General features: G+C 60.4%; 1 protein-coding gene across 4 annotated transcripts in view; it reads right to left on the minus strand.

Moving 5' to 3' along the window:
* Positions 1–9: 9 nt before the first annotated feature.
* Positions 10–21,158, minus strand: part of STRN4 (striatin, calmodulin binding protein 4) — a 24,076-nt gene continuing 2,927 nt past the window's right edge. The window contains exons 1-18 of one of the 4 annotated variants that reach the window (XM_010852648.1): positions 20,481–21,099; positions 17,463–17,566; positions 16,906–16,979; positions 15,809–15,887; positions 13,586–13,783; positions 11,303–11,444; positions 7,988–8,147; positions 7,349–7,462; positions 6,893–6,987; positions 4,878–5,053; positions 4,740–4,787; positions 4,258–4,379; positions 3,021–3,191; positions 2,745–2,885; positions 2,188–2,286; positions 1,920–2,006; positions 977–1,214; positions 10–750 (exon numbers count right to left, since the gene is read on the minus strand). In XM_010852648.1, the coding sequence (XP_010850950.1) occupies positions 1,045–1,214; positions 1,920–2,006; positions 2,188–2,286; positions 2,745–2,885; positions 3,021–3,191; positions 4,258–4,379; positions 4,740–4,787; positions 4,878–5,053; positions 6,893–6,987; positions 7,349–7,462; positions 7,988–8,147; positions 11,303–11,444; positions 13,586–13,783; positions 15,809–15,887; positions 16,906–16,979; positions 17,463–17,566; positions 20,481–20,819 (2,319 nt within the window). In that variant the 5' untranslated portion in view covers positions 20,820–21,099 and the 3' untranslated portion in view covers positions 10–750; positions 977–1,044. Of the gene's footprint in view, positions 1,215–1,919; positions 2,007–2,187; positions 2,287–2,744; positions 2,886–3,020; positions 3,192–4,257; positions 4,380–4,739; positions 4,788–4,877; positions 5,054–6,892; positions 7,009–7,348; positions 7,463–7,987; positions 8,148–11,302; positions 11,445–13,585; positions 13,784–15,808; positions 15,888–16,905; positions 16,980–17,462; positions 17,567–20,480; positions 21,100–21,158 lie in introns of those variants that run through there. The other 3 variants (XM_010852646.1, XM_010852649.1, XM_010852647.1) reach the window with 3 other exon arrangements.

The raw sequence follows: 21,158 nt of genomic DNA on the forward strand, positions 1-21,158 counted from the left end.
CGGGGGGGGGGGGGGGCTCCATTAAAATCCCATTTATTTATACAGATATACAGGGAGTTATGGGGGGCCCAGGGGACCCCACTCCACCCTCCATGCCCTGCGGAGGGGCAAGAGAACGCTATCTCTCCCCTCATGGGTAACCCCATGGGGGTTTGGGAGACTGCCCTTGGAGGAGTGTTGGGGGAGGTAGGGTCAGGCGCTCCCCCGAGGGCATCACCTGCTCCCCAGGCAGTTACTGGCCCTGGCAGCACTGGGTAGTGTCTGGAAAGCTGTGCTGAGGGAACTGAGGGGAGGGGGATCACTGGGCACGCTGGTGGGGAGGTGGGGAGGCCCCTGCAGGGAGGACGATCCCGGCCTGTAGCTGGCTCCAGGGCCCCAGCAGACCCAGAGTAGGGGCGTGGGGGAGCCTCCCACCCGGCTCCCACCCGGGGCCAGGGAGGTGGAGAGGAGCGGTCAGGGGTTCCAAAAGAGAACCCGGCACCTTCTGGCATCTTGGAAAAGTTGAGCCCCAAGGACACCCAGGCCTGGATGTGTGGCTCCCGAGAAGGAGGCTCAGAGACCCGGAGTGGGTGCCAGGGTAAAGGGAAAATTCCCAGAGACCAAGCTGGAGGGCAATTCCTGAAGGAGGCCGCACCTGGCGGGAGGCCGCGGGAAGGGCCTCCTGGGGAGAGGGCCCATAGCACCACCAGGCTCCAAGGCAGGCGGGAGGCGGCCAGGCCTTGGGGCCTCCAGACCGAGGCCGGGAGTCACCTGCGGGAGACAGAAGGGAGGGGAGGCTGGACCACAGTCTCCAGAGTGCCAGAGGTCAGGCAGTTCTGGCCCTTCCTTTGAACGCCTGGGGCCACCCTGGCAATTCTCGCAGGGCATCCCAGCTAGGGTGTCGGGATTTGGCACCCGCTGGAAATGCCAGGCGGGAGTGAGGGTGCCAGGGGCTTCTGCCCTCCCAACCCAAGCCTCCCTCCCTCCATCCCCTCACCTCAGTCCCACTGCCCGGCCCCACCCCCCAGCCAGGGTGGCAGCCTGGGCTGGGGGGCCAGGTGGGCATCATACGAAGACCTTGGCCAGGGCGTCGGCGCCCGCACTGGCGATGAGGGCCTTGCTGGGGTGGCAGGCGACCGCGTGGATGGCCTCCTCATGCTTCTTGCGGTGAGCTGTGATCTCCTGAACACACGTCTTGTTGTCCAGGCTCCACAAACGCAGTGAGCAGTCGTGGCCTGTGCGGGTGCGGGAGCAGAAGGGGCTGTTGCTCAGCAGCTCCAGGTTCCCCAGCTCCCCGCCCAGACCTGCCTCCTGAACCTGGCCTCCCTGGAGACAGCTGAACAGTCCTGGGCCACCCCGCCCTCCACCACCATAGCTCGTGCCTCTGTGCGTGCACGCATTTGCTGATATCCCGGGGCAGGGTGGGCTCTGGTCAGGCCAGTGCACCCCCTTCACCCCCCTGGGGAGTTTCAGCCCCTTCTCCATCCACCCGAGTCCCAGCCACGCCATCGAGGAGCAGCCCCGCGGTCACTGGGGCTTGGTGTCTTTATCCACAAAGAGCAGGTGCCCCAACTGCTAAGAGTCCCCTGTCTTGCGGGGACTGAGAGTCAGATAGGCCTGAACGTCAATCCCTGCAACCCGCTGGGCTGTGACCAAGTGAAGTGAGTTCTCTAGGCCCAGTTTCCACATGTGCGCAATGGGGGCTGCAGTACCAACCTCATTCAAATACAACAGGGCCGTGTGGGAGCGTGCCTACCGTGGCTCCAATGACCCCACCCCCGTGACCACTCTAACCAGCCACAGAGGGGCTCCTGAGCCCTGCTCAGACAGCACTCCCACCAGCAGCCCAGCCTCAGGGAGCCCCCGAGCACTCCTCTCCCTCTCCTGCCGGGAAGGGCACGCGCCCTCACTCCTGAGGGGCCAGGAGGCTCCCGACTTACTTCCTGACATCAGGAAGACGCCATTGGGGTCCACGGCGAGGCAGGTGACCGCATCCAGGTGGGCGACCATGGAGTGCACCAATTTCCCTGCAGAGAGAGAGGGTGGGCGGCAGGTTACTTTTCTACTCTGCGCCCAGCCTGGAAAGGTGCAGGGGCTAGCAGGGACACTGAGCCTCCAAGGTGGACTGACCAATCTCCCCCTCTGAGCTGGGCTCACCCTGCCTCCCACCAGCACAGGTGAGCGGGGGCCGGGGAGGCTGGGCCTCACCTGTGCGGTTGTCCAGAAAACGGATGCCTCTGTCGTCATGGGCGGTGATGGTGAGGGGCTGGCTGGGGTGACTCACCACCTGATTGATCTGGGTTGGGCCTGAAAAGGAGAGAAAGCAGAAAAAGTAAAGTGGGGCGGAAGTAGGGAGATCAGGAGGGACAAAGACAAGAGGAGAACTACCACCCCATCCCTGTCCTCTGCCGAGATGCCAAGCAGGGCTGGGCGCCCCAGCCGCTCCCTCCAGGGCCTAGGGCTTCTCCATCTGTGCCGTGGACACTGCATGGCCCCGGGGCAAGCAGGAGGGGTGGCCACCGTGAGGGCAGTGCTTCTGCTCCACCGAGAGCCTACAGGGGAGCCCCTGGGATCTCTCCCTCAGCCCTCTGGAGCTGTCCCTAAGGGCACAGTGACTGGGACTTGATCTCCATCCTGCTCAGAGCCCTGCAGAGGGCAGGGCAACCACTGTCCACTGACTAGGCAATAGGTCACCAAAGCCCCAGGAGAAACTGGGGCCCTGGAAGCATTCAGACCTCAGCCCCTGGCTCTGGGCACCCCCTTACCACTGTTCCCCCGGGAGTCCAGCGTGAGGAGCGCACTGCCAGCCTCCAGGTCATACAGGACGGTGTCGCCAGAACGAAAGGAGGCCACGATGTGGGCAGGCTCGGTGCTGGTGAAGGCCACTGAGGTGGGGGTCCCGTGATCTGAAGGCAGAGGGGAGGAAGGCTGCCAACAGCCCTGCTCCTGCCCTGTGACGGGAAGCCTGGGCCCTCGTCAGGAGTCACCCTCCTCTGGGGCCTCCACCCCCGGGTGTCACGGCCCCTCACCCTGCCCCTCACCACTGGCTGTGGAAAAGGTGCAGAGACAGGTCGGGCTGCTGTTGCTGGGGTCCCAGATGCGGACGGAACCATCGGCAGAGCAGGAGGCCAGGCGCTGGGAGGCGGGGCTGAAGGCCAGGCCCCACACGGCGTCCCCGTGGCCCTCCAGGACGTGGCTCAACACATTCGGGTCTGGATCCGCCGGAGGGGGGAAGAGGGCTGCATCAGGGCCGCGGCCCAGCTCCAGCTCAGACAGCCCGGCAGCCCCAGCTCTGCCGAGTCACCCCCCGCCCCCAGTCCTCATGCCCTCAGAGCTGCTCAGGCTGCAACTGTGGGCTGGCTGTTCTGCGAAGGTTTCAGGCTTTCAACGCCCCCAGAGTGGAAGCTCCAGAGGTAGGGATGATCTGGCTCCCAAGCTGTTTCCCCAGGCCCGCGACAGTGCCTGCCATAAAGCCCTGCATGGGATGTACCTTTTAGGACTCAGTTAAGGAGACAAGGGCCAAGACTTCTGCAGCCTGGCCCCTGGAGTCAGCCCCACCCTCTGTCCCCGCAGTCTTTTCTTGCCCACTCTCTCCTCCAAAGCCCTCTGGTTGTTCCCACCATGGCCTCCCTGGTCACTCGAGTCCACGTGGGGTGCTCTGGCTGGGCCCTGCTGACACCCAACATGTGACAGCCTGCCGGGCGAACAGCAGACATTGCCTGGGGCTGACCCCTGACCTTTGACAGGGTGAGACGATCCTGAGAGGAGACACAGATCCCCAAACTCTGCCCTGACATGCTGCGGCATGGAGCCAAGTGTGTGATCAAAAGCATTATCAAAAGAGGTGTCAGAGGGCAGGGACACGGACACTGACCAAAGGGGACGGTCTGCTCCCTTCTCCACTTAACAGTAAACCCTGCAGCCCAGCCCAGCCAGCGTCTCCACCTCCCCTGCACTGGCCCCTCCGCTCCACCACGCAGATGCAGGCGGAGACCGTGAGGTGCTGCCAGGGCCACCACGCCTTTGCCTGGCTTTGTCCCAAAGCTCCACCCCGATGAGCTGCTCTGTGCATCGCTCACCCATCGCCCCTTTGCTGCCTCATCTCATCTGACCCTCGGTCACGTGCTGAATCACCTGGGTCCTGGCTTCCCCAGAGCGGGAGCCCTTGGCGTTCCCTCCTGAGTTCTTGAAGTGTGAAGCCTGGGTGCTGAGGAACCAAGAGGCCCCCAGGGGCAGGTGGGTGGTAGGGAAAGGAAGATGGGAGGGAGCTGTCCTCACCGTAACCATCGTAGGGGTCCATGTTGAGGTCTGGAATCTTCCAGCTGTGGATGCGGGCGTCTGCCCCACCACTGTAACAGTATTCACTGTGGCTGCCCATGGCCACAGCCAACACGGGGCCCCTGGAGGATACCAAGGTGGGGTGAAGTGGGGACCAGACACTCTGGGCTCACCTCCCCTCAACGGGACCTGAGGGTACACCGCTAGCGTATTTCAAGGCTGCTGAAAAGGAATCTGGCATCTGGACCTCTGGTTGGGCCACCCAGGCTAGCTGCCCGTCCCCAGCCTCCACTCCTCTAAAGGCTGTGCCGAGAACCAGATGTGGGGCACCGGAAGTCTGCAGGGCGCCAGGAGAGGGTGGGGTGTGTGCAGAGGCCACGGGGACCTGGAGCCTTTGGCTGCCCTGCCGTCTGCCCTGGCCCCCAGGATGGCAGTGAGCGGGCCAGGGGCAGGCTGCCACGGGGGCAGGGGCGCTTCCCTACCTGTGAGCCCGGAAGGCGTGGATAGGCTCCACGTCTAGCGCGGCATTCCTGTGGGCAGGCAGAGGAGCCGGGGTCACCCTGTATCCTCACACCCGGACATCCCCACCCAGCCCTCCACCCCAGGGCTGCTGCCCTCACTTCTTGGCTGTGACCGCCTTCTGCAGGTTCCAGAGCTTGAGCGTGCCGTCCTCGGAAGCGGTGAGCAAAGCCGACTGGCTGTGGTGGAAAGCCAGGGAGCGGATGCCATCATAGTGGGAGCGGAGAGTGAACTTGGGGTTCCAGGTCTTCTTGAAGGCGTCTTTGCTGTCAGACAGCTGGGGTGGGGGAGCTGCCTCAGGGTCTGCCCATCCCAGCTGGCGGTCCCCACAACCCAGCCCCACATGAAGTGGCACACGGCACACACGAGCCTCTGGCCCGGGCCCGGCCGCTTCCTTCTCGCCCGCCCGCAGCGCCCCCTCACTTGCTCAGTGAGTTCCTGCAGTGTGCAGGGCCCATGCTAGCTTCTGAGGAGCAACGGTGAGCCCAAGCCCTGGGGTGTCCCCATTCAGGGGGAGCCTGGGGGAGATGGTCAGAGATGGTCTCCATCACAGAGATGATTAACAAGCAGTGCCATAAATTTCAGATGCACTGAGAGGAGGTGCCGGGCAACCCGTCCCCATCTGTGCGGGTCAGTAAGGCGTTCCTGGGGAAATGACATGTGATCAGGATGTTACTAGGTAAATGAAGGGAACAGAGGGCGGAACCAAATGTGCAAAGTCCCTGAGGCAGACAGAGCAAAGGCGGATCTTGAGCTGAGAGGAGGCCAGGGCCCCAGCAAGTGAGGGAGAGCGGCAGGGGAAGAGCCCTAGAAGGGTGGCCCACACTCAGGAACCTGCTGCTCCTTCTCAGGGACGGGGTTGCGGGGGGGGCCCTCGGGAGGGTTTAGAGCAGAGGAATGGCCCAGGTTGTTCTGGCTGCTCCATGGCGGGGGTGCTGGACTGGGGAAGAGGAGAGTGGCTGCAGAGAGAGGCGGGAGGAGGTCCCCAGGGAAGTCTCCCAGGGAGTGGTGAGGCAGACCCGACACGGGGAGTGGAGAAGGGGACCAGCACACCGTGTGGGAGAGACCGGGGAGCAGAGTCCACAGGCCTCTGGGAGAGAGTCCCTGAGACACCACAGAGGGCCTGATGGACCATGGTGTTGCTCTCGAGGTAGGGGACCCAGGGAGGGCCCCTGGGGAAAGGAGACGAGCAGACTGTCAGGCAAGCCTCAGTGCCCTGCCCTAAGGCGGGGTGCACCCTGACGGACCCCTACGTCTGGGCTCTGTCACTCGAGGTCATCGCTCCTGCCACAGTTGTTCAGGACTAGAGGGTCTACCCCCTCATGCGTATGCAGCCCCGGGTGGGAAGTGTCTTCATTTCATTTTGGGGGAGCAGAAGAACCCTGCATCTTCCTGCTCAAACTCTCCCAACCCGCCCCCCGACCCCTAGAATGCCTAACCTGGCTCAGATCACCAACCGCGTGGAGTCTCGCTGGAAGCTGCGGTAAGCATCCTACCACAGGAAGAAGCTCACACGCGCCTGCTTCAGAGACGTCTGGAGAGCCAGCGGCCTGGCCACAGATCTCAGGCTCAGGACACTGGCCCTGAGGTCTCTCTGCACTCCAGCCCCACTGCCCCACCAGCCTCCACTCATACCAGATCAGCCTGTTTTTGTTTTGTTTTGTGGCTGGAGATCACCTTCCCGTTCACAATCCCCACCTTCTGCACAGACTCCTACCTGCTCTGCCCCAACCCAAAAGCATCTGCCGCCTCTGATGCTGTATTTGGACTCAGCACCCCTTTGCTCCTGCTTCGCGCCTATGGTGGGTCCTAGATTTGAGGTGCATGGGAAGTCTGGGGTGGGAGGGAGCATTGCTGAGAGGAGCAGCCTGGCAGCGTGACTGAAACCCAGGCCCCAGAGCCTGCCAGGCCAGGCACCTTGGTGACCCCGTCAAGTCCCAGCGCCTGCCTGCATCGGCACCCCTGTGACACAGGGTGAGCTGGCGAATGATCTCACATCGTCCTGCTGTGTGAGGGACTGGGTGCAGGCAGGCACCCGGCCAGAGCTCAGCCAGTCCCAGCGCTGCACCGGACGCCTGGGGGGGCCCACGAGGGATGGGGCACCCCAAGGACTTACATCACAGCTGAGGTCGTTGTCGTTGGTGACGGTGAGATCTGCCAAGTCCCCCAGGCTCACCTCCCCGCCCCCGATAGTGTCCATGATGAAAACGTCTGAGGAGAAGCCAAAGGAACCTGGTAGGGGGAGGGGAGGGAGGGGGCAGAGAGGGGCCGGGAGAGAGAGAGACAGAAAGAGGCAGAGAGAGGTGAGAAGGGAGACAGAGAGACAGGGAGAGGACAAGATCAAGAATCACAGCTGGAGAGAAAGAAACAGGGAGAGTCAGACAGACAGGGCAGGACAGACAAAAAGAGAGGGAGACAGAGATAGACAGACGAACTTTTCGGACAGGGAGGCTGCAGACCAGAGAGAGGCTGGGCCTCGACCCTGAGGACACAGAAGCCCGGGGCTTAGTTTCTGCAGCCTCCCTCTGCCGTGGGGCCCTCAGGACTGGGCCAGGGTGCAGGGGCTGCTTACCTTCGTGGGGCCGGGGCTGGGGGGTGCTGGGAGGTGGGCCGGTCACTTTGGGGGGCAGCCCATCCACATCCCGAAGGTCAGCCAAGATCCCCTGAAGTTTGACCCGCCGGCTTTCTGCAGGCACAGGGCGCAGGCGGCGGGCGTCACTGACTGGCCACTCAGGCACGTGGGGAGGGTGCTCCCCTGCCACTGTGGGGGGGCTGGAGAGCCCTGGGCTCTGAGTAGGGGTGGGGGACAGGCGGAGGAGACAGACGGAGAGGGGACCCTCCATGGCCTCAATCCCCCGCCATCCTACATGACCCCGGGGGCCTCGGAGCTCAGAGTCATAGGACAGGAAGCGCTGCCCCCCTGCCTCCCCCGCGCTGGGTCTGCATCCTGTCCCCCCTCCCCTCCCTATCCTCCCAGGGCTGGAGGGCTGGAGGCTCTGCCTCAGGAAGAGCTGGGCCTGCCTGTGACCCCATGAGATTCTCCAGGAAAGGGGACAGAGCCTGGCCACGGCGGTGCAGCCGTCGGCTCTGCAGGGCCACTCTCCTCTCAGGAAGTGTATCCGGCCGGTGGGGACCCTGAGGCAGGAAGCAGCTGCAGGCGCAGGCGGTGGTGCCCGCGGCGAGGAAGGCCGGCCCGGACGCCCCAGCTCACCCAGTTCATGGTGGGCGCCCTCTGTAGCACAACGCCGCGGGTCGTGCGGGCCCTCCCCGTCCTCTCCTGAGCCCAGGAAGTCAAACTCGCTGATAGCGTCCTCCGAGTCATCCTCCTCGTCTTCGTCCTCCGTCTCAGGGGCCAGGGCTTTGGATGGCAGCTGGGGCACGGAGACCAGCAGAGAGCTCAGGGCCCCGGCCGACTTGCTCGCTCAGAGTGGGGAAACCAGCGTTCCCGCCCGTGGCCCCCAGTCCCACAGCCTGCCGCCATGCTCCCCCTACTGGAAGCCGTCGGAGCGTGCCAGCCCCCAGCCTGGCTCTGGAGACCCCTTTCGCTGCTGCCCGCATGGACCCCCACACAGGGCCCTCCTCCTTTCGCTCAGGCTGGACCTGCTCCCCCGTGCCCTGCCTCCTAGCCCAGTACACTTCTCATGAAAACAACGTCAGATAATATGACAACTTGTTGCAGGGGCAAGGGAAGCTATATTTGGGTGTATGGGTGTACGGGCGTCGAAGGAGACACTACGAAGTGAGATCAGATCCATGGCTACAACAGTAATGACGATGAACACTTAGCACAGTGCTGGCCTCTCTGAGTTACTCAGTGCACTGATCAGCTTCGCACATGATTTCACAACCCCGTGAACAGTTATCCCTCTTCTAACTATTATTCCCATATTACAGATTAAGGAAACCGAGGCTGAGCAGAAGCCCCTTGGCCCAGGTCCAAGCCATTCCACATACATCAAAGACAAGTTCTGGGCGTGAGGCTACCCGGGGGTCTCCAAGTCGTCCCGATGACTCCTATACTGGCTGCATTTTTGTTTTCTTATATAACAAGCAGGAGCTACTTTTAGAATGAGAAAACACCCCAGGTCTTCCTTTCTGAGAAACAGAATGCTGGGCGAGTGAACACAGAGTCTGCTGAGTTTTCCCACAGTCGGTCGTAACCAGGGCTGAGAACCAAATCCTCTCGTTTTCCTCAGTCCACGAGCTTGGACCCCGTCCCAGGCCTGTGAACTGAGGGGCAGCATCGCGCCTGCATTTCCCACCAGACACCTTTGAGACGCAGCCTCAGGAAGTGACATCTCGCAAGTAATCCTTCAGCCTCCCACTTCCTACGCATCACTATGCTTTACATCAAGTGCCGTCCGGGAGGGAGCTGTGTACTGGGCTCTTCACAGACTGCACTTAGATCGCTTAAAGAGAGTTTCAGAGTTTTCAAAGACCGTTTGGATATCTGAGTTCTGCTTTCAGTGCTGGCTTAGGACACAGCCCGCCCTCAGCACTGGGACTCCAGGACCAGTGGACTCAAACGCTACCTCTTCCAGGAAGCCTTCCCCCTCCTCAGTGTCCCCAGCCTGGACCCAGGTTCAGTCAGGCTGTGAATTCCTCCGGGGCGCGGGTGACTCCGTCCCAGAGGCTCAGCACCCCAAGCTGGGTCTTGAGGGTATGGACATGGAGGTGGCTGCGCTAGGGCATCTTGAGGGGCCAGCCTCTGGCCTGTGTGGGAGGAGGGGGATGGGATGTGACTGCCTTCCCCTTCCTTTCTGGGAGAAGACCTGGCCTGCCCAGAGAGAGGACAGTAGGGCTTGGTCCTTGAGAGGGGCCTTGCTTCTCTCTCACCGCCTGGGACCGTCAGTGCCATGCGTCTACCCAGTGTGAACTCATTTATTTTTCAAACATACAGATTTTATTTACTTATTCATTTATCTTTGGCCCTGCCATGTGGGGGCTTATGGGATTGCAGTTCCCTGAGCTGGGACTGAACCTGGGCCGCAGCAGTGAAAGCGCCAAGTCCTAACCACTGGACCGCCAGAGAACTCCCAGGACTCATTTTACTGAATTCCTCAACAACTCAGAAACAGACTACCAGCCTCTGAGGCCGAAACCATGACAAAGAGAATCACGTGACCCCGATTATAGAGCCAGGCCAGTAGCCACTCTGGGAGGCACTCGTGGAGACAGAGGCCTAGGGAAGCGTGAGACCCTGCACAGGGAGCCGCCTGACAGGGTGTGTGGGACAGACGTGGGGACAGAGGTGGCCGCCGTGGGGAGCACGCGAGCGTTTCTAACAGGAGTGCAGGGGAGAGGGGAGTTTCCCAGAGGGGGCTGAGGGAGACCTGAGAAAGGAGTGGAAATCTAGCAGGGGGCAGGAGGGACCAGGTGCTCTGGACTCAGAGACACCCTGCTCTTCCTGGAGCCCCAAGGCCAGGGCTCCGGCTCCGGGCACTCCGTTCCCCTCAGCGTGGTCACTGAGCGCCTGACCTGCGTGGGACCCTGTGCTAAGCCATGGTGGGGGCCCTGGATACAGAGTGGAGGCCAAAACAGGCCTGACACCAGACAGGGAGGACCCAGGGTGGTCCCGGTCAGGATGGGGCAGCCCAGAGGAGATTCCTGACCCTGTGGGGAGAAGGGGAGCAAGGGAGTTCAGGTGGGAAGAGCTGGTCAAGGAAAGCCCCTGAGGCTGTCTCCTCTCCCTCAGGCCCCCCCTCATGGGTTCGTGTACCTGCCTGTGACTACCTATAAGCCCACTGCTGGCCACAAGCTCCTCCCTGCAGGGACCAGGCCTTGATGTCTCCCTGTCCTCGCTGCCAGCACAGAGCCTGGCCCACAAGGCCTACACTGACCGGTGAGACCAGGCCCTGCCTAAGGACAGTGCCGTCAGGATGGCAGGAGCACTGGGCTCCGGCAGTTCAGGAGCGGGGGTGAAATGCGGTCGGAGCCCGACCTCCAGGCCAAGCTGAGAAGACTTGGACTCTACCCTGTGAGCAGTGTCCCTGGGCCTGGGACACCAACAGCAGACCAGACACTCGCATCCTATGAAGTGCCCCCCAGAGCCCCCCAACCTGACTTAAGGCTACGCTGGGAGCTCGGCCACATCCCCTAAGGGTGCTGGGGAGGGAAGAGAAAAGACCCACACAGCCCCTGGCTCAGGGAGCTCACTGTCTACTGCGGGAGACAGAGCTGGGGGCACATCAGAACATTTCCAAGTCCCACTGTGGTCGGGCCGGCAGGAAGGAGAACACGCCATGAGAGGGCGTCTCGGGGCTGGCCTGGCCTGGGGATTCAGGAAAGGCCTCTTGGAAACATCAGAGCCCAAGGAGGGAATGTGGAAAGAATGACGGGGGTACAGCTGGAGAAGGGGTTGCCCTAACAAAAACGATTAAGGTGCCTCGGAAGGGACCAGAGGCCACAGCATGGCTGGCAGGAGCCGGGACGTGGGGAAGGGACGGAGCAGCCCTCAGAAGAGCCCAGCACGCCCTGGAGGCCCTCTGCGGAAGGGGCTCCTCCTGGGCGTGGCCAGCGTGCTCACCTTCACTCGCTGCTTCCTGTGCTGCGCACCATCCAGCTCATCATCCTCGTCACTGTCATCATCCTCGCAGTGCTGCAGGAAGGGGATCTGCTCCAGCACCGAGCCACCCAAGCGCTCTCTGCCGTCCTTGCCGGCCGCGTTCCTGCCCAGGATGGGGGTGGGGCAGAGGGGGGGTCAGTCCTGCCGGGCGACAAAGCTCGGCTGGGAGTGCACGGAGGCTGGGGGGCAGGAGCCTGAGCCCAGGGGAGCCTCGACTCTGACCGTGCATGGGGCTTGGAGCCCAGCCTCAGCAGGGCGGACCCCGGCTAGACCCCTCACTGAGCTCTGACCCTCCCCAGAGCGGTTCCAGACCAGACCCCCACCCTGACCACACATCCCCAGCGTGTGCCGAGTCAGACAGAGAGCTGGTTGAGAGATCACCGCTGACTCCGCAGCCCCTGTCACCACAGCCGAACCACGCACACTCAGCACGGCAGGGACACATCCGGTGGCAGGGAAGCGGAACCAGTCATTCCATGACTGCTCGGGCCCCACACGGCTTGCGCCTTCCCCACCACCAGACAGTGCTGCCCGTCCACCTCTGGGCCTGCTGTTGCGTGGCTCCCTTGGGATGACAAGTTTAAGCCAAGGAGTCATTTGCCAAATGGAGTCACCAAACGTGACTCCAGGGCAGAAAGGAGGGCAGAATTCGAAGTTCAGACTAACGCGAACAGCCTCCCAAAAGGAGGTTGCCACCGGGCTGATCCTCCAAGCGCTCTTGTCAGCTGCCCGGGCGAGACGGGTGCCACTCGGTAGAGACCTCCCACCCCTGGGCTACCAGTCCAGCCCCCAGCCCTCACTTCCCAGCCTCCCTGCTCCTCTGGGGGCCTCCACACGTGGAACAGGCTCCTTCCTTGGCGCCATCTCCACACCCTCTGCCTCAGTGACTGCCCAGCCCCAGGGTTTTCAAGCCCGCCTGTGTGCTGGTAAACTGGAGATACATTTATGAGTCAAGTGCTGCCCCTACCCTCGCCACGGGGGCTCACACAGACACCTCACACTCCACTCGTTCTGAATGGCCCCCTTGAAGTCCCCCACCTGGGTTAGCGCTGCTCCCAGCTGCTCAGACTCCACCCTCCAGTTACCCCAGTTTCTTTGCATTTCCCCCTACAGCCAGTCCTTTTGTTATTGTCGACTCCTGCTGAAAACCCACTGAGAAGCGGACCGGCCTCACCCCTTCACTGCTGACGTCCACCATCTCTGGCCTGGACATCTCCAGGAGTCTCCAATCGGCCCTCCCTGCTCCCAGCCCAGCCCTCGGTCAGCCTCTCCATCTCGAAGAAGACCAAGGCTATGAGATGATGTCACACCCTGGCTCGAAACCACAAGCTTGTCTCCAAACTCCTCATCGTGGCCCGTGAGGCCCGCTGTGATCGGACTCCTGAGATCTCAGCCTCACCACAGACCACGGCACCACGTACTGGCAGCGCTGCCCCCATGCCAGCCTCTGCCTGCTCCTGGGCGTGCCAGCCCTCTCTTGTCCTGGATCCTTTACCGAGAACACTCCTCTCCCAGCTACTCGGCTGGCTCGGCCTCCACTCCATGCAGTTCTCTGCCCAAACGTCATCCTGTCCTAAGCAGTACTGCTTCTCCCATCTCTCTTTTTCTCTTAAATTAAGATTTTTTTTTTTTTCTTTTTTGATGTAGATCGTTTTAAAAGTCTTTACTGACTTTGTTATAATATTGTGTCTATTTTATGTTTGGGCTTTTGGCCATGAGGCATGTGGGATCTTCGCTCTCGACCTGGGAAAGTCTTAACCACTGGACCACAGGGAAGCCCCCTCCCACTGCTTTCTCACTGCCTTTCATAGACCTCCTCACATCATCAGCAATTTAGTTATTTTCTGACAAACAGCAGCTACCGACGACAGAATGAACACAGGAGAGCTCCCCGGGGGGCAGTGACCACGTGTTGGGCTATGATCCCCAGGTCCTGGCGTGGGCCCAGGGCTGCCTTCAGTAGGGACCTGGTGTTTGATGGGGCGCGTGCAGGCCGGAGCCTCGGGCAGGGCCAGAGCCTCGGGCAGGGCCAGGCTGGAGGGGAGCTATGCAGCGCAGCAGCACGGAGATGACACCAGGGGAGGGCCACCCAGGACAGAATCTGTACATCCCACAAGGGATTGACAGCGGGTTCCGGAGCAGAGGAACCCACGATACGCTCCAGGAAGGATGTGACCCCAGATCATCGACCAGCCTCATGGAGGGGGAGTGGTGGGTAGACACCCTCCAGACCCCAGGGCTCACCTCTTGATCTGCTCCTCGATCTGTTTCACCAGCAGCGATTCTCCGCCGCTGAGCCCCCCGGGCACCGGCGGGGCCCTAGGGCCCCCTTCGCTGGGCTCGGCGGCCCCGTTGAGCTCTAACGAGCGGCCCAGGAGGGAGCGCACACGCTTGGACCGCATATCCAGGATGGTGTCAGTGTAGCCGACCTCTTCCAGGTACCTGCGGGAGGCAGAACCAGGACAGGTCGGGCTGGGGAGGCGGAACCGGGGTGGGTCAGGCACCACATGGCTCCTTTCTATACCGCAGGGACGGATGCAAGCTGGGCCAGCCTTTTTGGAGAAGCAACTGAAGACAACACACCGAAATCTCACGTAAGCGTTCCCCTGAGCCTTTCTACGTGGGCATCACGCTGTCGCAGATGCTCGCAGAGACAATGTACATTTGGGGGACCTAAAGGCAGGGGCCGACCCACACGTCTGCTGATGAGGACTGTGGAAGTAGATGGCTGATGGGACACTAGGCACAGGATAAACGAGGCAGAGTGCCAAGTGCTCAATGCGTGCTCAGTCGCGTCCGATCCCTTGTGAGCCCATGGACCGTAGCCCACCAGGCTCCTCTGTCCAAGAATACTGAAGCAGGTTGCCGTCCCTTCTTCAGGGGATCTTCCCGACCCAGGGATCGAACCCGTGTCTCTTAACGGCTCCTGCATTGCAGGCGGATTCTTTACCACTGAGCCACCTGGGAAGCCCAAAGAGGAGAGGGCCTGCTCAATAAATAACACAACAGAAATTGTAAGTTAAGTGTTCCTTACGATTCAAGTGTTTGTAGAAAAAAAAAAAAAGAACGTCTAAGGATAGACCACACACAGACACATTTGTATCATACCCTGCACCAGGCCTAGAAAGAAACACACTGAACTTCAGAGCAGTGATCTCTGCAGAGTGAGATTAGGGATGTCAGTAGAACTTCTGTCATTTACTCTACACACGAGCATTTATTACCCCCAGGATTACAAAACCTGAAGCCAGCTGAGACTGGCCTAAAGGCTAAAAAAACGGAAAAAATTCAACTATGAGTATCTGTGGCTTCAAATCACTGGAGACAGGAGTCCCTGGCTGGTCCTCAGGGGGCGCCCGCAGAGCCTTTTCTGTTGACCGTGACCTTGCCCCTTGGGCAACAACAGACACACCATCTTGGGCACGTGTGTGTGTGTCTGAGGCTCCCCTGCCCCCACCACCAGGGAGAGGCGGGGGAGGCAGGGCAGGTGGGGTGGAAGGAGCTGGGCTCCGGGGACGGGTTCCTAAGATCACACGTCAGACCTTCCACTTATTAGCTGAGATCTTCTGCACAGGTGCCCTCTCTGCACCTTGTTTTTTTCGCCTGTGAAAATGAGGGGAACGCTAGCAGTTACACTGCCCGGGGATTTCCGTGAGGAATCCTTGTGTGCCGGGCGTTTGGCCTAGCGCCGGGCACATAACAGTACCTGGCAGGCGTCGCCTGGGACAATCCTTCTGTCATCACTGTGTGCACGCCCTTTAAGCTAGCAACTGCAACTATCCTCTCTGACGTTTAGCGTAAGGAAATCAAGGATACGGACAAATAACTTCCTGGTGTTTGTCACACTGTCTATTAAAAAAATGCCTTCAACAAAATACACAAGAAGAGACTGGCCACAGGAAATTATGATTATCCACATAACAGATGATTACATAGGTCTTGAAATGATGCAACATAATTAATTTACGTGGAGAAACACTGACAACACTTAAAAGCAATGCCTTATGAAACAATGCAAAGGGGGAACCCCTGCTTTTATAAAACACGCACACACGCACAGATACATATACACAGACGAGAAAGCCTGTGTGTCAAAATGTTTACAGGTGCATGAAATTCCCTGGGTGGTGGAATTATGGGTGATTTTTGTTCTTTTCTGTGTTTTCCTGTTTCCCAAGTTTTCTAAAACACACGTATCTCTCTAATGAAGAGCAAAAAAATCTTAACATTACATCCTGGGGAGGGGAAAAGGGCATGTGGGATTGCTTTCCAAGTGTGGGGGTCTCCCAGGGCTGCCTCCTACCAGGAGTCTTCCCGCGCTCCACCCCCACAGGATGATGGGCCCTCTCGGCTGTGGCCAGCAGGGATCCTGAGAACTCACGGTCCCCAATGGGGACAGGAAGGACTGTGGCGTCCCCGGGCTTATCTCCCTGGCCCAGCCTCCGCCCTGGCCCGGCGCGCACTCACTGTCGGAGAAGCTGCCGCCCCTCCTTCCACACCAGCGGGCTGTTCTCCAGGGTGACCGACTCCACGGGGCCATTGGAGACTGCAGGGTAGAGAGAAAGGAGGCGGGCTGTCTGGAGGGCACCATCCAGGCGCCCACCACCTCCTCCACCGGCCCTGTCCTCACCCTCAAACCCAAGTCGGTCACTGTGGAGCCACATGCTGGGAGGGCCTGGAGCCTCCCTCTTCCCCTGCCCTCCTCCTCTCTGGTCTCTTTGGGTCACTCCCCAGACCGTCCCCGGACTGTCTTCAGACTCTGTTCTGCTATTTCCCCACACAGCAAACGGGCTTGGCTCTGAACGAACAGGCAGATGACTGGCCCAGTCTGCCTCGGCCACTTCCCGGCTATGTGGACTGAGCAGGTCGGTTTACCTCTCTGAGCCTCAGTTTCCTTATCTGAGAAACGAAGTTAACAATCACAGCACCCACCTCTTGGGACTGCTGTGAGGACTGAATGAGGCAGCCTGTTTACTTTCCTCATCGAATATTTATCAGGCATCTATTATGTGGCCAGCTAGGTGCCTGGACTGTATTGGTCAACACAGACCTGTCCTTGTGGAAGGCACTCTGGTCAGCGTTCGACATGAAGAACGATGGCTACCGCAGCCTCACCTTGTGAACACACCACACTCTTCCACGTCTCCGCGCTCCTGGACCCTCCTCCCTCCACCTGGACACCCTCCCTACTTCCCCGATGGTGAACTGATGCCTCTTTCTAGGAGCTCCGACTCCCAGGGGCCTCGTGTGTCTCTCTGCCTCAGACAGACAGAGGGACAGCGGGCAGGACTCCCAGGCCTTCCCTGCCCTTTTCCTAGGAGCTCTGACTCCCAGGGGCCTCGTGTGTCTGTCTGCCTGAGAGAGAGGGTCAGCGGGAAGGACTCCCAGGCCTTCCCTGCCCCCTGCCCCCCAACAGAAGGGCACCATGAGTGAGACCCAACCACTCCCGGTCCCGGCCAAGCTGCTCTCCGTGGAGCATTTGAGACTCAGGAGTCCATCTCTGCTCTGTCACGCTCGGTTTGCAGGGGGCGGGCATGCGGGGAGGATCAGGCTGGCGTGGGTACCTGGTTCCGACAGTTCTGGCTTCTTCTCTCCCTGGTTCAGGTCTGTCCCAAATTTCAATTTATGGTATTTGGCCCTAAAAGGTCAAATGATGAATGAATGAGAGGCACCGAAGCGTCGACAGGGCCAGCCCTCGCCTCCAGAATCCCAGAGCCCGGGTTCTCGCTCTCCTCCGCCCTCCGCCCTGCCTGACTGGGAAGCAGCCGTGGCGGAGGCGGTGGCACAGATGGCACTGTGGCGAGCCCGCTGCTTGGGAGCCGGGCACACCAGGCTGCTGTCCCAGCTCTAGAGTCCTTGAAGAAGTCCTCTCCCTCCAGAAGCCTCACCTGCACCCATCGGGCCCCTGGAAGGGAGGGATGAGACGAGGACTGTGTGGTGTCTGCCACGTGGTGGGCCACCACCATGATGAAGCCGTTGCTTGCGGTCTGCCCTGAACCCCACCCACGAAGGCCTGTTCTGCTCCCCTCTCCTGGACCGTGCAGTACTGAGTCATGGAGGAGAGGATTCTCCCAGGGGCTCGATCCCTGAGGGCAGGCAGCCAGGGCACGGCAGGGCTCACCTCTCCTGCTTCAACGCGTATTCCAGCATCTTGATCCGCCGCACCAGGTCCGTCTTGAGATTCTCCTGCCCCTTCCTCTCTCCCTGGAGGAAGGCCACCTGAGCCTGCGGGTGGACAGAAGGGGGTGGGGGACGGCAGGGCTCAGGCTCGCCGACCTGTGTCCCGTGCTCGCTCGGGGCAGGCAGCTCCAGCACCCCCACCCCCGGGACATGCAGCAGCCAGTTCTTCAAGAGTGGAGACCCTGAGCCAGGGTTCAGCGGGGCAATGAGAGGGCGGCTGGATCTGTTTCCCTGTCACCCGTGATGAGACGACTGAAGAGAGACTAAATGGGAACAGCTTGGGGCTCCCTGGGCCCCCACCTCTGGGGAGAAAGTGGGGGCGGTAGGTATTAAGAGCCCTGGGCGCCTCCTCCCCCATCCCCGGGCAGGTGCCGTCCCCGAGGTTGTTGGGGGAGGTGGCACAGCACTGTTCAAGCAGAGCTTCTGTCTCTGGGGGGTGTGGGAAGCTGCTTCTGGAGTCTAGGGACAGGAGTGGGTGGTTCGGCTCGGCTCCCGCTGCAATGCAACAGCTTCGCCGCCTGACCTCCAAGCTGGGGCCGACCGTCCTGGGGGAGTCAGCCCAGAGGAAGGGAGACATGTCACAGACATGACCCCGGACCCCTGCCAACCACTTCACACTGTCTGCTGGCCCGGTCTGCCCCTGTCTGCTCTGGCCTGTCAACGGGCCTTTTGGAGACACCAACTGCCTTCCAGGCATGCTCCTGGCCCCCGACCATGTTCCGGAAGCCCAGTGCCAGAGCCCTGAGTGCCGTGCTCCTCCCTGGCTTCCCCTCAAGTGCTCCTCTGACCCAGGCTGGGACCACCCGAGCTTCAGCCCTGGCTCGGCCACTTCTACAAGGCACGATCTTAGGCGGGTCATCGGCCCTCTCTGAACCACCCCTTCCCCTTCCAAAAAATGGGGCTCCTGAGAGTGCCTGCTCCTCACGTGTTAAGTTGTTCTCAGTCCAAAGCCTGGCACAGACGAAGGGCTAACAAATGTCAGCTCCCACCTCTTGTTATTTTTATTCTCTCAAAGTACTTAATTATTTGGCTGCATTGGGTCTCAGTTCTGGCATGCAGGCATGCGGGATCTCTCCTTGTGGTCCACAGGCTTCCCTTGTGGGCTTAGCTACCTGGCTGCATGTAGAATCCCAGTTCCCGACCAGCGATCAAACTCACATCCTCTGCTTTGGAAGGCAGATTCTAAACCACTGGACCACCAGAAAAGTCCCGGGGCCCGGTTCTTCACGGGAGCTAGGATCCTCGAGACCTGAGACCATGGAGCAGAGGTGTCCGTGGCTGACAGGCCTCCTGCCCACCCCGGCAGCTGCGTCGTCCTGGAGCCGACCCTCACACATCACGAGCTTGCTGAAGAACTTCCGCAGCTCCCTCAGGAGAGCCCCCAGACACCTTTGCCAAGCGGTGAACATTCCCAAAGCCTTGCTCCAGGACTGTCCGTGGTTGGTGGCCTCTCAGATGCCCATGAACATGCTTTCTCCTCACCCTGGGGCTCGAAGAGCCCCGACGTCCCTGCCCCTGGCACTTATGCCCCATACGGCCCTGTGCCCAAATGCCTCCCGTCACCCGCCTCCTGCTCCAGGGACCAGGTCTCTCCCTCAGGTCAGTAAAGAATCAAATGTGGGCTGAGTACTGCTGAGCACTGCCCTGAGTGCAGGGCCAGAGGAAAAGGCACACTCAGGCACCGCCGGGGGGGCCACAAGTTCACAAACCCCTCCAGCGGGCAATCTGGCCACATCCACAAACATGTTAAATACACACTCCTTTTGTCCTGGCAGTTCCACTTCTAATGAGTTTACCCCGTAAGTATAACTGCAAGGGCAGACCTCCTTTCTTTGCATATGTTAACGCACAACAAAAGCATCTTTCATTCACTCCACAAATATTTACTATGTATCAGATACAAGCCTGGACGCAGAACTGAACAAGATGAAGTTCATATCTTAGAGGAGGGTGTGGGACCAGCAGTGAACAAATAAATATGTGTCACAGATGTGCTACAGAAAATAAACCTCACCTGTCCACTGAGAGAAAGGGACTCCTCCCAATACTTCTTTTCTCTACGCTTTAAATCAACACGTGTGTACATAAATATCTAAGGCCACACGTGATCAACATCTTCGGAGTTTGAATTTATGTCCTTTGTGGATCTTCTCAGCCACCCAAATCAACGCTGTCCGGAGTGAGTTTTAGAAGGTGAGGGCAGTGGCGGAGAAGACGAGGTTGATCACCAAACACATGCCCCAGGTCCCTGTCTCCCTATGCCCTTGCCACTCTGGGCTTCCACCCACAAGTTTCTGATACTGGGTGCCTGCCCCGCCTGCTGAGCCCACAGGCGTTCCCCACTGGACACTGGTGACCGCCTGTGATGGGACAGGTTCAGGGTGCAGGGCTGGCGGAGTAACAGAGAAGATGAGCGCCTCCTGGCCCCACAGAGCCCTCAGTCCAGGGCACGGGCCGGGCACAAGCAGCCACAGCTAACACACGACTCGACTCGGACCCCAGGAGGGAACAGAGGAGGGTGGGGAGGAGGTACACCTATGTGAAGAAGTGACAGTTCAGCTGAGACCTGAGCCTGGTTAGCAGGCAACCAGGGGTGGAACGCGCAGCTGGTAGAGAACGGCAAACTCTACAAGGGCCGGTATGGCTCCATCTGAGAATGCGTAAAAGGGTTAGTGAGGGAAGTCAAGAGAAGCTTGTCGGCCTGACAAAGAATCACAGACCATGCAAACGAGTTTGAAACCCACCGTAAAACACAGGGGAAGCTATGGAAGGGCTTTTTCAGCAGACGAGAGATGTCATCAAACCTGCTCAGGGCCGGGGGCAGGGAGAGGGACAAGCTAAAGGCCCAGAAACCAGTCACAGAAGGAGGCAGATCCCAGAGAGAAATGAGGGGGGCTCAAACCAGGAACAGGCAGGGGGGTGAGGAGTGGGTTTAGGGTACTAAGGAGGTGGCCCTCACCTGTGGGGGATGAAAGTGGAGGGGGAGAAGCAGGGTCAGAGTCACGCCCTGCTCACCCGCCATGGCCTCCCTTGCTCCCTGAGCGCCCATCCAATGATGATGCGAGAATATCACTCTGCTCTGTGGTCCCCTTCCCAGTTCCTCCGGCAAAGAAACGAGAAGGAGAACCAGAAACACGTGGGTGAAATGTCCTGAGCTGGTGGAATGCCACAGAGAGGGGAAGCGCTGGGGGCCCGGCCCTCCCACCCTGCGCACACCAGCGGTCACAGCCACACGGCCGCGGCTGCCTGACCTGCCGGGGCCGCGGCAGGCTGGCAGGCTGGCAGGCAAGGCTGGCATCTGGAAGTTCTCTACCCAACCAGCACCTCCGCCCACTGCCACTGAGACAGGGTGGCAGCCTCTCCTCCGGCTGTTCCCTCCCCATCCAGGCAGCACGGGAGGAACCTGGCTATCTCAGTCCTCCCCGGAGCCCTTGCTGACTCTCCCCATCCCAAGCTTTCTGTCCCCCCGCTCCCGGGCCCTTCAGTCCCATCTGGCCCTGTGTCTCCTGCACTCCACTCCCTCCTCCCCAGGCTCTGGCAGGGTTGAGTCCCTGTGGATCCCTCAGAGCTCCTTGTGAGGCTGGCGGGGGCGGTGGAGGGGCAGGGGGCGGGGACCAGCTCCCCATCTTCTCCACCT

This window comes from Bison bison, unplaced genomic scaffold, assembly GCF_000754665.1.
Source record: "Bison bison bison isolate TAMUID 2011002044 unplaced genomic scaffold, Bison_UMD1.0 scf7180017864313, whole genome shotgun sequence".
Taxonomy (NCBI): domain Eukaryota; kingdom Metazoa; phylum Chordata; class Mammalia; order Artiodactyla; family Bovidae; genus Bison; species Bison bison.